Genomic DNA, 16,463 nt, shown 5'->3' with positions numbered 1-16,463 from the left:
AGGGACACAGCCAATCAAGCACATCCAAGCGACCGGTAAAGTGGGTAGTGTGGGTCTTTCTCCGAACGCCCGAACAAGCCGGCGGGTCCCAGTCCCCCCCTTGACACTTGGCGGAAACGGGCAAAGAACACCAAGAAATTTGTGAGATATACTCAATTCTACGCAGCAAAAACCATCATGGCTTCAGGAGTTGAAATAAAAAGGAGGAGCCGGGCGCAGTGAGAAAAAAAAAATGGCGCAAATGTAGAAATCATTTACTCTTCCTCTCAATCAATCACTTTCAGTGCAGCATTGGTTATTTCCATCAACCACCAAAACCGTGGGGAAAAGTTGCATCGATTGTTCCAAGCATCGCAAAGTCGCTTCATTCATTCCGTTGTACCTTCACCTTGCGTATATTCTGGACCGGTACTTTACATACGCTTCTCATCACTTATATAACACCACCACCACAGCCACAACCATTACAACCACCATAATGCACAAGCAAATAACATCTTCACTACTCCGGAGGTCTTCTCCCTTCCTTTCCAGGGGTACCAATTGCAAACCATTAGTCCTGCTGCGTGGTGCCGGCGGTGCATCTCAACCTCACCTCAACACCACCACCACCACCACCACCACGGGATACTACCAACCCCAACTACACCACCACCACCAACATGTGCAAATCCAAACCCGCTATTCTTCTCACTCCCCCATGGGCCTCCCGCCCACCAACCCCCGCAAAAAGGTCACGCTCAACACGCTGCAGTCCATGTACAAAAAGGGCGAGAAAATCACCATGATCACGGCGCACGATTTCCCTTCGGCACACGTGGCCGAGCACGCGGGCATGGACATGATCCTGGTGGGCGACAGCCTGGCCATGGTTGCTCTGGGGATGGAGGACACGAGCGAGGTGTTGGTGGAGGAGATGTTGCTGCATTGTCGGAGTGTGGCGAGGGCTACTAGCCGGGCTTTTACTGTGAGTTTTTCTTCTTCTTCTAATATCCTATATCCTCTCAACTCATGGTCTCTATTTGAGAACCCTTTGTTTATACCTACCCCTATTTTTTTCCTTCTCCGTCGTCTCATTTATTTTTCCCTCGTCTTCAATCATTGCCCCTATTCACTATACCCTACTCCCTATGTGAACCATTAGAAAAAAGAAAGAAAAAAAAAAACACTAACCATGCTTCCAGGTCGGCGACCTCCCCATGGGCTCCTACGAAATCTCCCCCCAACAAGCCCTCTCCACCGCCATCCGCTTCATCAAAGAAGGCCGCGTGTCCGCCGTCAAACTCGAAGGCGGCGCCGAGATGGCCCCCACCATCCGCGCCATCACCACCGCCGGCATCCCCGTGCTCGCCCACATCGGGCTCACTCCCCAGCGCCAAAACGCCCTGGGTGGCTTCCGCGTCCAGGGCAAATCCAAAGAATCCGCCAAGCGATTACTCCGAGACGCCCTGGCCGTCCAGGAGGCCGGTGCTTTCGCCGTGGTGGTGGAGGCCGTGCCGCAGGAGGTGGCGGCCTTCATCACCGGTCTCCTGAAAATCCCAACCATTGGCATTGGTGCTGGAAACGGCACGAGTGGCCAGGTGCTGGTGCAGGCCGATATGACGGGGAATTTCCCGCCTGGGAGGTTCTTGCCCAAGTTTGTGAAAAAGTATGGCGATGTGTGGGGGGAGGCGTTGAGGGCTATTGAGACGTATAGGGATGAAGTCAAGGGCGGGAGTTATCCGGCCGAGGAGCATACGTACCCGATGGCGAAGGAGGAGGTGGAGGCCTTTGTGGGGGATGTGAGGAGGCTGATGAATGCGAATGCGTCTGCCAAGGCTGAAGGGGAGGGTGAGAAGGATGCGTGAGTAATGCTGTAGTGTGTGCGTGGCAGCGGCGGGAGGAGGAGGATAATACGCCTTGCATGATGTTGGGATAAAAAAATGTGTTGCTGTTTTTGGATATAAGAGCGTTGCCTCACGTTGATAGTGTAGCAATTTGATATGTACCTCTGTCGTGATCCCTTTAATTTGATGTGAGATGCCGTGGATATTGATGACCTTGACGGTGTGGCGTTCCGTGGTGTCAAAACCCTTCAGATAGTTGCTCAAGGATGCTGAAGTTTCCATAGTAATCCTAGATTTGTTGGATGATTTTTCGACACGGCTCGTCACAGTCTTGACACAGTCTAACATGCTGTCCATAAGATATGTTCCGACCCTGCAAATCTCCAGGGATTGATTCACCTCTCAGACTTGAGGTGATCACCCAAAAGACGGCGTCATCGAATACGAAACATTTAGCTGGTTCGTAGAATCCTTAAAGCACTGCAACACACATCGTTAGCACACATTTCACACAATTACTCGCACTTGACACTATCATCACCCCCGAAATTATTACCACCTTCACCAAAAACCGGAAAAAAGCCAAAGTAAACTCACCCTCCACAAGTTCCCCACCACCTCATCCAACGCCGGCGCAAACACGCTATTCACATACAGAAACACGCTATCCGTCTCCTGCACCTTCAGCGTCTTACGCAGGTACGCCACCACCGTCTCGAACGAGTGCGTGCTCAGCACTTTGACTTGCTCCCTTCGGAGGGCGGGCGCCGACCCGACCGGCTTGAAACGAATCACCACCTTCTCTTGGTCAAAGGTCCCGGCTTCGGCGAGGGCGGCGGTGGCGTCCCGCGGGAGCGTCATCAAAACCGTGGAGGCGGTCATGGTCAGCGGCAGGTTGGGCGAGTCGCGGCCTTCGAGGACAGGGGAGGCTGTGGATGAGTTTGGGTTGTTGTCGTCGTGGACTAGGGATGGGGAGGCGGTTCCATGTAGGGGTTGGGAGGATGCCATTTTGGGGTTGTCTGGATGTGAGGTGATGAATCAGAAGGAGAGAGGTTGAATTGAAAGTTGAAGCGATGAACCGTATCACGGGTTTGTCCTGTTCGTGTTTGTTTGTTTGTTTGTTTGCTTGGTGATGATTGAGCGCTTGGACCAGTTTCTCGGTTGGACTTGATCGTGGTGTTCCTTTGGTAGCTTTCTTGAGCAGCCTGAGATCCAACGGCTATATTCAGGTGACTCTGCTTGTAGGCCGCACCGGTCGGCTATCGAGTGAGGCTGATGATGTTGACGACGATATTGATGGTGGTTGTCAAGGATCAGCTGGGCAACGAGATGACACTTGATTGGCGATTGCAAGCGGAAGGAGAAAGTGGAGACATGGTTGCACCAAGTGCCAGGTACGGGCGTAACTGTCTGAGGGTTAGGGTTGCTGTATTCACTCTCTCGGGATTGTCCCGATTTTGACGACCGGACATCAAAGCTCAAAAGAAGGCACAGAGATCGCGCTTGGAGCTGATGATGTCGTTCGTACCCATTTCTCGGAGCTTCTAGTAAACAAAGAGCGCATACAAGCAACTACGACGGAAACATTCCGGGCATCATCGGCTATCAAGGGACCTGTGCTCAACAGAAGTAATGAGAGACAACTTGTGCAACATGCAAAGGCTGTTGCATAACGAGCCTGCACAAACGATATATCTCTTTCATCTCGATCGTGACCAATCGTCGATGACTTGCATATGGAAAACTCCGCTGCAAATCTAAAAGTATCAGAATTTCCATGCCCGGTCTCTTTACATGTAACGCCGCTGCAAAGAATGTACCATGGCATCCTTTCATCGTGTTGATGGCTAGATGGGTTGTGGTTATGATCGGGATGTGAAAAGATACATGTACACCAATCTCGATGAGCGAGCGTTCCAGCGGATTGCGGGTTAGTTGGGATTTCCATGAACTGGCCTATACTGTACATGCCTGCCTATCTAATGCGTACAAGTACGTAGTAAGCTTATACATATACAGCGGTTTGTCGGTCGCACACGGGGGTGGACTGGCGGCGTCATCGAAACGGCGATCTCCTTTTGCGGGGCTTTTAAGCTGTGACGGAAGCCGTACCCCCCGCATGATCATCCGCGGAGCATTCGTTCCTGTTGCTGTGCCGTGCTCAAAAAGATGTCAGTATCGCGCGCGTTCCCGGTGCTGTCGATGGTCGTGTGCTTGTTTTGATTTTCTTGACCAGGAAAGGATCAATCCCGGCGTGTGTGTGCGTGTGTGTGTCGCCGGCATGCCGTCGTTCCCGTCATCGAATCGGTCGATAAGCTCTCTGGTCCCGTTCGCCGTTCAACTTCCCTGTTCCATAAAGACCGAGGCAACGGCACGCGGCAAACAATGGTGCGTGGACGAAGAATGGTGAACAGAGAGACTGCCCGAGAGTACTTCCAGTACCTAGCACCCTAGGTAAGTAGGGTCGGGTACTTGCGGTGGACTTGGATGGGTGGTGAGCTGGTGTCGCAAATGGCTGATGGTCGGAGGTCTAGAACACACCAAGAACAAATGGACAAGCCTTGCAACGCAACTAGGTACATACCTCCTAGGCTGACAGCCACTGAGATGGGTACAGCCAGTCAGAGTGGGCGCTGCCACAAGCCACTGCCGGCTTGGCGGTGGGGCCTCACTCGTGCAAATTGAAAAGTGGCATGATTTTCAGGGCAAATGGGCTCAAAGTCATTGAAAAGCTGCGTCAGAACCCCAGCAGCAAAACGCCAGGGTCCCCCCACCGATTGGCCTCGTTCACTGATGCCCCGTCTCTTCAGCGAATCGACCTTCACAAACCCTCTGATCCCCAACGATCCATTCCCTCGAGGGCCCGGCGTGCCTTGAGCCATGGGAAAAAGTCAGGCCATGTCGACAATCGACGTCCTAACTAAGCCAATCGGCTTGCCTGGCCTGCGTTCCAACCTGCAACCGATCCCGATGGTTCCTTTTTTTTGTTGGTTTTTTTTTTCCCCCCTCCTTGATGCGAGACGGCGGGCGATGGGGGTTGGGGACGCTTCCTCGGCTTTTCTCTTTGAGAAGACGATGAGAGAGGAAAGAGGAGGGAAGGAGGAAGAATCGGGATCGAGAAAGATACTACAGGTACCTACCTTACCTACCTTTATGTATCCTTCCATCGCTTGCTTGTTTTTATCGCTTGTAATATCCTGCACATGGAAGGAACGGTCTGCACTCTGTCTGTAGTGCTTGGTAGGTATGTAATTCCAGTCTACATACTATGGCGGGGATGTTTTGCTACAGGCCGACCTCTACCTTATTTCTACCGATGTTGAGGTGCGACAGTGACTGCGACTATATGTCAGGGGAGAAGAAAAGTGAAGGAACAAACATTTGGTTATATTGTGTTGTACATGTGGAGTACCTCCGACTTTTATATGGAGGCACTAGCGTAGTATACAGAGTACTTCTTCGACTAGCATTTAGTGGTACGAGGAATGACTACACCCCCAGCCGGTACCTTCTGTCTACCTGACCGGGCAAAAGTACACCTGCCTCCAGCGAATATCCAAACAACGAGGAAACCGACGGGACTGGTATTGACCTTTTCCATGTTCTGGTGAAGTTTCAACTTGGGACCATCGGGTCTGACCTAGGTAAACACGAAACCTCATTCACCCCAGGCGCTCCAAATGTCTTTTCGTTTTTGCTTTCGACCCCCGTCTTTTTTTTTTTTTTCCATCTTTTTAACTCGTCGTCGAGTTGTGCGGTACAGATACCTTGCGGCCAGTTACCTTACACTACCCATGGTAGCAAAGGCGATCTCAGCTGGGCGCATCCAGTTAGTTGCACTGTTCTCAGCGGCTATCATATGTAGTGGAAGAAAGAAGGCTCAGAGAAGCAATGACCAGGGTCCAGAACTTTGTTATTACTGCAATGAAGTTTACAACTCGAAATAATCCCGACCCTTTCCGTTTCGCGCCGTTGGCGACATACAACCGTGATATATGGAACGTAGAGGTCTCCCATTGCTCAATCCCACTCCATTCGTGCATTGCATCCGACAAATCTCAGCAGGCAATCTGGAGCCGAGTCCCATCCTGTTCGCCGCCTGCTACCTTAGCTCCTGCACCACCTTACCTTACCTCTACGTTACCGTACCTAACACATATGACATACATGACATAGCCGACCTACCTGACATACGTCCCTGACTGTAATAGTCGAGAGGTACCTGACGTTAACCGACAGCTTCTTCAAGGGCCCCCTGGAGTCATCCCACGATTTCCGCCCCTTCTTTGCGTCCACATCTCACATCTACTACCATCGTCGGTCCCTCCTTTCCGGGTCGTCGCGGTTGCTATCGTATCGATCTGGGCTATCTGGCTGGATCTCTGTTTGACTTGTCCACGTTTTAAATAAGGCATTGCTTTCTTGTACCTTTTTTATCCGTTTTTTTTTTCTTCCCTTTTTTTCTTCTTTTTGGGGAAAATTTGGAGACAGACACCAACGAAAGACACCACCAAACCGACCACCACCACCACTACCACCACCACTTACAACAAACGAACTCTCAGCTCCAACGCTCGAACCGCGCAATCGCAACGCAACCCGCCACCCGTCTGGGAACCTCAAGCGCCCACAAAGCCCTGTTCCGCGCCGGCACCGCAGTGCTTACCCGCTCCGTTGTCCCACGATAATATCTTGCGCGACACCCTCTCCATCTTCAGGTTCCTATCCTAGACCTACCTAACTACCTACCTTGGGTTCTTAGTCCTAGCTTCCTTGGAGACTTGCTGCTGTTGGTGAACCCTAGTTCTACCTCTTCTAGGCTGGCCAACAGATCCACGCAACTTTGTACGCCGTGCTCATAGTTTGCGACACCTCTGACCTCTTTGGCTTTGCCAATCCCCGGCCGTCTTCTCCCGCCTTCCTGACTCGAATCTGGTGATTTACACCACTGCCCGCGGCTTTTGGTTTCGCCCAATTACGCACTCTTCTGCCATCCAACAAGCACAGAGCTTTGCGCCAGTTCGCTACGCCAAACTCCTGATTGTCGCGCCATCCGCCTTCAGTGTTTCTCGAGCCCCCATCTTTAACTGAAAAAGTTAATAGTCGACACAAGAGACGATTCTCATTGTGCGGGCTGGAGACAAGACAGTCGAAAAAGGAAAAAAAAAGGAAAAAAAAAACCCCTCCGACAGAACGGAAAAGAGGCACAGGCTCGAGTGTTATCGTTCCGCTAATCACGGTCTCTGGTGCCATTGCGTTTCCTATCCCTCCACCAATCGACAACTTGTAGTCGAATGAATTGAACGGTTTCCGCCACCCGGAGCTTTTGCTCATCCTTATATCCATGTCGTCAGGAACAGCATTCAGATCCAGATATTAGCTTATTCCGCGGACCATACAAGTGGCGGTGGAAAACTAGTCCTCTCCGCAAGTCTGGGCTTTGACCAAGAAGCCCCCCCCCTCCTTGAGCTTGTCGTAGACATCTGCAGATGATCTACAACACAAAGCTGGAACTCAGAACAAACCCCTCGGCATCTCACACGTTTCTACTCTTCTCGGCCACGAGGCTTCCGGTTATTCCGTCGACGGTTTCAGCTTGACCTCCGCGATCTTCATCATCGTCGCCTCGTTTCGTGTTAGTCCTGACAGCCTCACGGCATGCTCACGTAACAAGATGGATCCCAACACACTCAGACATCTCGAGTACTTTTCAGTACCCAATCACCAGGTAGCACTTTCTATTGTGTCCTTGCTATCTGTCTTGTCTCGCTGCTGACGCTATCCAGACGGTCAACCCCGTTGACCAATCTTACAACTTGTCAGGGTCTACCTCTACACAGTCGCCAACACTATGGGGCACCGCGCCATCACTGGAAGCCAACCATTCTGGCATGAACTCGACGGCAACGACGACCATGTCACTTGACTCTCTCTCACAAACTTCTCCAGCAACCGCTTTCACTGGCATGTCCTCTCATCCTTCAATGACCCGACGGCCGTCCATGTATGGCAATCATACCGGAATGCCGTCTTCAAAATCATCCAGAACCCGGGAAGGCCATGAGAGGAAACGAACAAGGCTGGACTCTGAGCTATCACCGTTCGACGAGCCGGACTATTGGTTGCAGTTCGACAATGACGACAACTTCGATGATCTTTCTGAAATCACAGAGCCCCCTCGGCAGGATCACAAAGGGAAAGGAAGAGCCCCGCAGCTATCCCAACAACAAGAACAACAACAACAGCAACAGCAACAACGGTAGGTTTAAACCCTTAAACCACTTGGACCAAAAAAGTTTAGTTTCTAATCGCTTTTTCAAGACGTCGGAGCACGGCACACTCCATGGCAACAACGGCCCCCACTCACCGGAGAACTGCTGGTACGCTAAAATCCGAGGACTACATGGAAGACAGCGCCTTGGATAATGCTCTATCGGAGGATGAGCGGGCGATGTCCCTGAATCTGGCTGAGCAGCTTTCCAAAATAGATACAGCTCCGCCGCAAGAAGTACCCCCGCGTGAAGGTCTCTACTCGACACCCCTTAGCTGGGAGCGCCCGCAACCCGGTCTCAGAATGGACTCCCTCATAGGACTTAACCAACAAGCCCTGAACGAGGCCGAACAACGACGACTGATTGCAATTGCCATGAATCCTGGACCCAGCATGGGAGGACTCGGCTCCAATATCAACCTCAACTTTGGGGATATGGCAACCGGGTTCAACTCGGGGTTCGGCTCGAGTTATGCAAGTTCATCGATGGGTGGTGGTCAGATGCCGAGGCCTGTATCACCACCGCGGGCGAGCACATCATCCCAGTCACGACCAGCACCAGCGAGACCCCCCCATAAACACGGCAGCATAAGCGAAAAGTCGAGCGAGAGGATGGGTAGTGGTGACAAGCACAGAAAGGTAGAGGAAAAGCACAAGATTGGGGATCGGACGGCGCATAACGATATTGAAAGGAAATATCGGACCAATCTCAAGGATAAAATTGCCGAGCTGCGGGAGGCGGTCCCTGCGCTTCACACAATATCGGAGGCTGGAGGGGTGGAAGATGACGGGTCGCAAAATTCGAGAGCGCCCAAAGTTAGCAAGGTAAGTTTGCCTCCTGACACGCACGGCCAAGGTTCGTGGAGGGGAGAGACTGACCACAAGCACAGGGAACAATCCTCACCAAGGCCACCGAATACATACACCAGCTCGAGCGGAGGAACAAGCAAATCACCATGGAGCACCGAGAGCTCTCGCGAAAACTGCAGGCGTTTGAGCAGCTACTCAATCACACGGCCGCGACGGCGTACCAGATGCCAGCGTATAGCAGGACTTTGTTCGACCCCAGAGGATTCTGCTAGAACGTCGGCTTCAGCAAGTTCGGCGATTTGTGCCACTTTGTATTTTTCTGTCATTTGTCAGCGTTTAAGCATCGATTGGCTTTGAGGCGTGTTTTTATGACACATTTGTTTATCTATTTAGATGAACTTGTTTCGACAATCTATGTGTAACTTGTTCTATTTTATCAAGTATTGATTCGGTATCAATCCCACTTTTTAAAACGTTTGTTGGTCACCCGCTCCAAGCCTGACACGAAATATTTGAAGGGGCGATGAAAGGGGCAAAAGACGCGAAAATAGCATGACGAGAAGGGAATAAAATTGCGCTGTGGGGTTTTTTTTTTTTTTTTTTTTTTTTTTTTTTTTTTTTTTTTCTTTCTTTTGGTCAGGTCATTTCCCGTGGAAGATGGGAGATATGTTGGAAGAAAAGGACGAGTCAATGGAAAGAAAAGGTTTCGATGATATAAAGATTATGGACGAGACTGGTGATCCGGGATCGTTTACCATGGCCCCTTGAGAACAGATTTCGAGAGGCGATTGCGATGCGTTTAACTTGGTTCGCGGGGTGCGCGAGCTTTAGATCACCGAACGGTGTTGAAATATCCAAAAATTAAGCTGATAGCTACGATCACTTCTCAAAGAACTTCCTTAGTGATATTGAGGGCCAAGTTCCATGAGATGCTATTGGTGAGCCTAGATGCACATTGTGCCGTGTTAACGAGTCTGTCAAGTGTATGTTCAGTCTACGTAAGAAGGGAGGTTGTCGTAATGGGAATTTTCTTACCTTAAACTTAACCGAGTTGTGAATGGTGACCACCAAACCGAGTGACGTAATGATTGTGCTCTTCCGCTTTCAATATGTGATTGGGAGGAGATGAACTTCCTTCTAGAAGAGTTTGAAGTGTACAGTGGGATAGGGTTGAGTGAGTGGCTTACTGTTCAATGACTGAAAACCATCACGGCTTTTGATCTGCATAGACTCTCATATCATACATAAGAAAGTCTGCAAATGAAGACTGAAGGAGACAGATAAGCCGCGTCTGAAAAAGGATCGATCACCCCTCAGCCGTGGTCTTGTCTTGGAGTGGGTATTCACATACAATACCTAGGTAGAGTTCTGATACACGAGTATACACAATACATCCCGCCCTTCTATATATATATACACACAAACGACAACCCATCATCCCCCCACCAACAACCGCAAACTCACTCACTCACTCCCTCAAAGCCTCAATGTCCACCACCTCCTTAACCGCCTCCGTCGTCAAGATCAAGGGGCTCTCCACGTCCACCACCACACTATCCTCAATCCGAACCGCCAGTCCCCGGAAATGCTCGGGAAACCGGTCATCGTCTTGCGGCACATAGACGCCCGGCTCAATCGTCACCGCATGCCCCTGCCTCAGCGTCAAACTCCTCGAGTAACCGGGTGTATCATGCACATCCAACCCCACATAATGGCCCACATGGTGAGGGAACAGCACATCCATCCTGCCTCCTCCCCCTGATGAAAGATCGAAGCCGAGTAAAGTAAGTTGCTCGCGCAGACCGGCTTCAGTGGCGCGGTGGATCTGGTCCAGCGACAAGGTGGCGTTCTCCCGACAGAGAGAAACCATTTTGCGCTGGACGGTCAGGACGGCTTCGTACAGGTCCCGCTGCGGGGCCGAGAACTTGCCGTTGACGGGCCAGGTGCGCGTGATGTCGGTGATGTAGGTGCCGTACTCGCCGCCGGCGTCGACGAGGACCATGTCGTCTTGGTTGAGCAGGCGGTTGTTGTGCACGTAGTGGATCATGTTGCCCCGACTGCCGCCGGCGATGACGGGCACGTAGGCGGGGCCCGAGAGGCCGTGCGAGGTGAAGGCGTAGTTGAGGTAGGCTTCCAAGTCCTTTTCGGACGACCAAGAGCGGCGCATGGCGGAGGTGAGGGCGCGCCCGGAGACGCGGCCGGCGTGGCGCATGTTGGAGATCTCGGCGGGGGATTTGATGGCCCGCAGAGAGTGGACGAGCCCGGCTAGGGGAGCCGGGGGGAGGTGCAGGTGCGAGAGGAGGGTGGTGACGAGTTGGCCGGTGACGGGGGTGGAGGGCGTGATGTCTGTGTAGACCTTGCCGGCGCCGCGCAGGATGGGTGGCAGCAAGGTCTCAACCTTGGCGATGTCCCCCGTAAAATCGGCGTTGAAGACATCCTCGGCTGCTTGCAGCCCGGACCAGGGGCCGGACCATTGCTCGGCGCGCGGGTCTTTGGGCCGGCAGAAGAGGTGGAAGACGTAGTCGCCTGGTTTGGGACCCGTCTTTTGGATGATGGCCAGCGAGTCGGGCTCGGAGAATCCGGTGAGATACAGAAAGTTGGAGTCCTGTCGGAAGGGGAAGAAGACGGCGCCGGAGCGGTATTTGAGTTCCGAGGAGGCGAGAATGGCGATGCCGTTTTCGGGAAGTGCGAAGGCGAGCTTGGAACGTCGCTCGTGATATTCTTGGGCCGTGATGCCGGGGGTTAGTTCACCCGGTTGCAGGATGTGGGGGTGCGTTTCGTAGACGGGCTGGCCGAATTCGAGGTCGGCGGCTGAGACTGTTGTCGTCGTCGTCGTCGTCGTTGCGTATGTCCGGGATGGGCGCCATGGTGTTGATGGTGGTGAGCTTGGGTGAGATGCGGGGAGGATGGACTTGGCAGATTGGAGACGTGGTTGGAGAGGCCAGTTATTCTGAGCGCGCAAGTGTCGAGAACATTGCCGCAGGACGGCTTGGGGAAGCTTCATGTCAAATAAAGGGTGGTTGTCAAAGGGTGATGAGGGGAAGGAATGTGGTGGTTAGGTGAGAACGAGGTGTGAGTTCACCTCGGCTCGCCGGGTTGGTGGCGTAGGTGAACTTGGTTTGGGATGGCTCGCAATGTTGATGATACGTATTTTACTAGGACTACCGGCACCTAAAGTCTAGCTACAAACTGATCATGGGGTTGTCGGAATCTCAACCTTTACCAACCTCCAGATTCCCCAAGCAACAAGGTACGGCGAGAAATGAAGTTGAATTGCTTCGCGACGGACAAGAGGTCGGTTCATAGGTAGGTATGTTTCGTAAAGGTAAAGACATGGGATCTCGTCACTTTATCATTCTCACTTTTGCTCAAATGAATGCTGACAGTTGCCAGGCGCTTCACTGGACTGCCAAGAGTCCAGGTCTCGCTGCCCGGGCATCAAATGCTGCCTGCCAGCTGCAAGCCGCGGATGTGGAGCCGCTGTTGGCATTCCCCAGCACGACCTGACAGCAACAACAAACCACAGCTGCCAGGCGTGGGTGCATTTTCATTGTCAGCGCTTTTCAGTGTAGGGCAGCCAGTGCAAGCATCCCGGGCCGGGCGCCTGCACTCCCCCCCCCCCCCCCCCCACATTGCCTAGAGGTTTGGCCTGCTGGACCCTGCTGTCGCGACTGTCATTATCAAAACCAAACACTTTGATTACACAAAGGTTTTTTGACCACCCACCAACACCAGAACATTGGATCTTGGCCTGTTCGCACCGGGCGTCGACTGACTTCGGGCGCGATTCGACATTGGAAGGTTTGCGCAGATCATCCAATTGGCCTTAGCCGTTTCCTTAGTTTTGTTCAACAACGGTCCCTTCTTCCTTCCCGTCACCGGAGCTCAGCGCGTGCCACTGCGACGACGGAGCCAAAACCTCCAGCGACAAAAATCGAGAGACGCGTTTTTGGAAGAACAGACAACTGTGCCCCAACCTCCACCACCAACCGCCTCACTTTAGTTGTTTTGCGCCCAGGCCAGGGTCGAGTGCTTCCTTGCTCCTTCCCAGCCAACGACCAACGATCGACGACGAATAATTGTCCGACCGCATTGGGCCATTGTTCGACCATCGACACCATCGATCACCGAGCCTAAACCACTTTGTCTTGTCTGTCGAGTCGGCACTCAGCACACGACTTGATTCTTGGTGTACCATAGTTATCCGGGGTCCCCCTACCCAAACTCCAAGCTAGTACCAGCACGCGACCAGACAGACAGCCCGGAAACTGTCTCCCTCCCTTACCATCCCCGAGCCGGCGTTTCGGAACAAACAGAAACAACACCACACCCATAGCATGTTGACTGGATATTTTACAAGACAACAGTATCGCTAGATCGACATCCCACAGCAATGTCGTCAACCACCACCACTGCCGCGGGCACCAAGAGGGCTCCTCTCTCCGACAACCCCAATGCCGCCAACTCGCCGCTGCGTGGGTCCTCGGCTACCGCCTTGGCACTACAGGGCTCTAAAAAGGCCGCCGTCCGCTCCCATGCCGATCAGCTTAGAGAGGAGCCATACGGTCAACCACCGCCGGCCAAGAGACAGATGATTGAACATGGCGGTCAACGCGCCGCCGCCTCGCCGACGAGCTCCCGGTCCAATGTGTCCAATATCACGCGCAAGGCCTCGACCATATCCCGGCCCATTGATCGGGAACGGCCTGAAAGGGCTTCTTCTAGATCAGGCACCACCGTGGCTACCAGCACCACCACCCGTGCCGAGAGGTTGTATGCCGCCTCCACCACCACCACCACCACCTCCACCACCACGACGACCGACCGCATCACCGCAAAGGAACTTGAAGACCTTAGTATATGGCAAACCTCTATGAGATCTCGCTTTCACAAGATGGTCTTCTACTTTGAGAGCATTCCCGACGAGCAACGTCACAAGCTCGCCAAACAAGTCGCTCAATTGGGCGCTGTAAGTCAACGACCCCTTGCCCAATGCAGGCCCAACCGCTCGGCTTATACTTACACTTCGGTCACAGCGCGAGGAAAAGTTCTTTTCCATCGAAATCACCCATGTCGTCACCACCCGTCCTATCCCCCCTGTAAAGCCAGTCCAGGACGAGAACCAGCCCGTTACCAACACGCAATCGACAAGTGAACAGCCAAAGACAATCGATCCCTCTCTCCTGAACCGCAATGGCGACTCGGTCCGACGCAAACTCATTTTCGACAAGCCCTCACTCCGGAAATCCTCTGTGCAGCCCCAGGAAGAGACGATGCCGAAGCCGAAAGCACGCAGCACCGACATCCTGCACCGTGCGCGGGACATGGGCAAGAAGATCTGGTCGCTTGACAAACTCCAGAGGATTCTCGGCATGGTCCTTGAAACGGACTTGTACAAGGCGGCATTGTTGGGCCGAGGCCACACACCAGCAGCCGCGGATAGGGCCAAGGCTCGCCAGCAGACTGCGAATGTACTCCAAATGCTCCAGAATGAGCGTGTTCACGGCCCCTCCGATCGCGATCCCACCGTTGTTACCAAGGACATCCACTACTTCAAGGGCCCCTACATTTATGTGTACGACATTGAGGAGAAGACGAGGCCGATCATGGTGAGGGAGTACCACAGAGTTGCCGACAAGAAGGACGGCGAATGGCCTCAGTTCCGTGTGGCATCCCAGGGCCGTTGCCCATTTGTTGAGGATTATGATCCCCCTGAAAGGACGAGGCGGGAAAAGACTCAGACCAAGGAGAAAGTTGTCAAAGCTGCAGATGCCGCCGCCGCTACCGAGAAGGCTACCAAGACCCTCCAGCCCCCCGAGGTACCATCACCCAAGCCGGTTACGGGAAAGCGTACTCTTAAGGAGATGGAAGCACCCAACGACCGTGCAACCGAAGTTGTTGATGATGCCCCCGAAACCGTCGAGTCAGCCAAGGAGCCCACCCCTTCGGTCGATTTCCGTTCGCAGAATGCCTTTATGAGCCATACCACCAAAGTTGGCCGTTTGGTAGCCGGAGAGCCCGTCGCTTCTGGCATCCAGGCCAACAAGCTCACATCCGCCATTCGCTCTCAGATGGTGTCGTCCACCACCGGTGTCCTTGGCGCCAAGGCCGGTATCAGCAAGGAAGTTTTGGGTCTTCAGCGCAAGGTTCTTCAGAAAGCTGGTGGTCCTTCTCTTTCGCAAGACTCTGGTGTTCGTCGCTTGGCCGAGATTGGTGTGGATGCCGCCCAGTGCACTCGTGCCGCCAGCTTGGGTAATCCGGCCAAACCCCCGATGCCTGGTATCTGGGAGGACGATGAAGCTCGGAAGCAGGAGCAGGCCAAGAAGGAGAGAAAATTGCGCAGGACCGCGAGCACACCCGTCCCCCAGACAAAGCCGAAGCCGCGCGATCCCAAGCCGGGTTACTGCGAAAACTGTCAAGATAAGTTCGAGGACTTTGATGCGGTGAGTTTCCTCAATATCAGGCATACTATGACGCTTACTAACATGACGGTAGCATATTGTTTCCCGCAAGCATCGCCGCTTCGCCGAGAACGACGACAACTGGGCCCAGCTCGACGCTCTCCTTGGCAAGCTCTCGCGCGCTCCCCGCGAGCCGCGTTATCGGTCCGTGGGTGATGAGAGGTGGCAGTAAACTACTGCCATGTTGCCGCACATGAAACCTACCCATGGCTCCTGACGACTAGCTGTACTTGCTTTCCCTTGTTGTTTTCTTCATCTCCCCTTTTGACCTGTTTCTCTTTAGTCAGTCGGGAATCATGTGGCGGTGTCATGTGTCGTTCATTATTGGAGAGGTTTCCTTTTCTTTTCCCTTTTTTCTTCAATTGTCCCAACGCACAAGTTCGTTACCAGCATAATTGGGCGCGGGAGTTCCGGTGGCTTGTCGTTGATGGGGCGTTATTCTGTTTCTTTGTTCATACTAACCGGTTTTTGTTTCATTACTGAAGGAAGCTTGGCATGAAGGCTAAGTGCTCAAGCTGTTCTACTGCTGAGGTCGGTTGGCTTTGTCGTCGTGCGTGGGGTGTTGAGGAAACGGCTAAAGTGGCATTATGTTATGGTCACTTGAGGACCAAGCAAGCGAGCATTATGTGGAAAAACAATCCGGTATGCGTATTCTCATTATGTCAAGGGAATGGCAAAGGGGATACCCGGTTATGGTACGGAAGCCGATGTCTGGTTGGGTCATAGTCATTGTTGGTGTCATGGTTCCTGGCTAGGGCGGCGGTTTATGGTCTGCTCATGAAGAGGAAGAGGTGGACAGCTTGTGATGGCATGCAAAATAGCATGACCGTAGCGCCTTCGAATAAGCTACTATATGTTACACTTTATGTATGTCTCTAAATGTATCATATGGTTATTGGTAGTCAAGAAATTATCATGTTTGATGGTGCCTGTTTCTTTGTCAGGCCGAGCTAAAGTCTCTTCAGCAAGCCTTGAGATTCAGTTCAAAAAGCATCACAGGCTTTACCTTTCGTCCCATGCGGTCACTGTATGGTGTACATCCAGCTCCCGTCCCGTTCGCCGATCATATCGGGTCCGGCCCGGGCCGTCTCGCAC

General features: G+C 52.8%; 5 protein-coding genes and 1 non-coding gene across 6 annotated transcripts; 4 read left to right on the top strand and 2 right to left on the bottom strand.

Annotated features, from left to right (window-relative positions):
* The first annotated feature begins 206 nt into the window (after positions 1 to 206).
* Positions 207 to 1,999, top strand: pan-2 (pantothenic acid-2). Its single transcript, XM_952862.2, has 2 exons — positions 207 to 967; positions 1,185 to 1,999. Exons 1-2 carry the CDS (start codon positions 479 to 481, stop codon positions 1,845 to 1,847), a joined length of 1,152 nt encoding a protein of 383 aa, XP_957955.2. The 5' UTR covers positions 207 to 478; the 3' UTR covers positions 1,848 to 1,999.
* NCU10049 (autophagy protein Apg12) lies at positions 1,909 to 3,115 on the bottom strand. The gene is made up of 2 exons (XM_952863.3): positions 2,424 to 3,115; positions 1,909 to 2,306 (listed from the first exon to the last, which is right to left on the bottom strand). Exons 1-2 carry the CDS (start codon positions 2,832 to 2,834, stop codon positions 2,244 to 2,246), a joined length of 474 nt encoding a protein of 157 aa, XP_957956.3. The 5' UTR covers positions 2,835 to 3,115; the 3' UTR covers positions 1,909 to 2,243.
* Positions 3,116 to 5,875: 2,760 nt separating this feature from the next.
* On the top strand, positions 5,876 to 9,499 carry NCU05970 (hypothetical protein). The gene is made up of 4 exons (XM_952798.2): positions 5,876 to 7,554; positions 7,613 to 8,085; positions 8,148 to 8,922; positions 8,988 to 9,499. The coding sequence occupies exons 1-4, from the start codon at positions 7,501 to 7,503 to the stop codon at positions 9,177 to 9,179; spliced, it is 1,494 nt and encodes a 497-aa protein (XP_957891.1). The 5' UTR covers positions 5,876 to 7,500; the 3' UTR covers positions 9,180 to 9,499.
* NCU14179 lies at positions 6,040 to 7,031 on the top strand. Its single transcript, XR_897959.1, has one exon. It is a non-coding gene; the product is annotated as a ncrg173 (non-coding RNA).
* A 654-nt stretch (positions 9,500 to 10,153) lies between the features above and the next one.
* On the bottom strand, positions 10,154 to 12,067 carry NCU05971 (xaa-Pro dipeptidase). Its single transcript, XM_952799.2, has one exon. The coding sequence runs from the start codon at positions 11,909 to 11,911 to the stop codon at positions 10,376 to 10,378; it is 1,536 nt and encodes a 511-aa protein (XP_957892.2). The 5' UTR covers positions 11,912 to 12,067; the 3' UTR covers positions 10,154 to 10,375.
* A 533-nt stretch (positions 12,068 to 12,600) lies between these two features.
* On the top strand, positions 12,601 to 16,318 carry NCU05972 (sporulation-specific protein 6). The gene is made up of 3 exons (XM_952800.3): positions 12,601 to 13,876; positions 13,944 to 15,350; positions 15,403 to 16,318. The coding sequence occupies exons 1-3, from the start codon at positions 13,301 to 13,303 to the stop codon at positions 15,538 to 15,540; spliced, it is 2,121 nt and encodes a 706-aa protein (XP_957893.3). The 5' UTR covers positions 12,601 to 13,300; the 3' UTR covers positions 15,541 to 16,318.
* The last annotated feature ends 145 nt before the right edge of the window (positions 16,319 to 16,463 follow it).

The sequence above is a fragment of the Neurospora crassa genome, linkage group VI (assembly GCF_000182925.2).
Source record: "Neurospora crassa OR74A linkage group VI, whole genome shotgun sequence".
NCBI lineage: Eukaryota > Fungi > Ascomycota > Sordariomycetes > Sordariales > Sordariaceae > Neurospora > Neurospora crassa.
The sequence above is the reverse complement of the archived record's forward strand: the minus strand, read 5'-3'. Positions and strand labels throughout refer to the sequence as shown.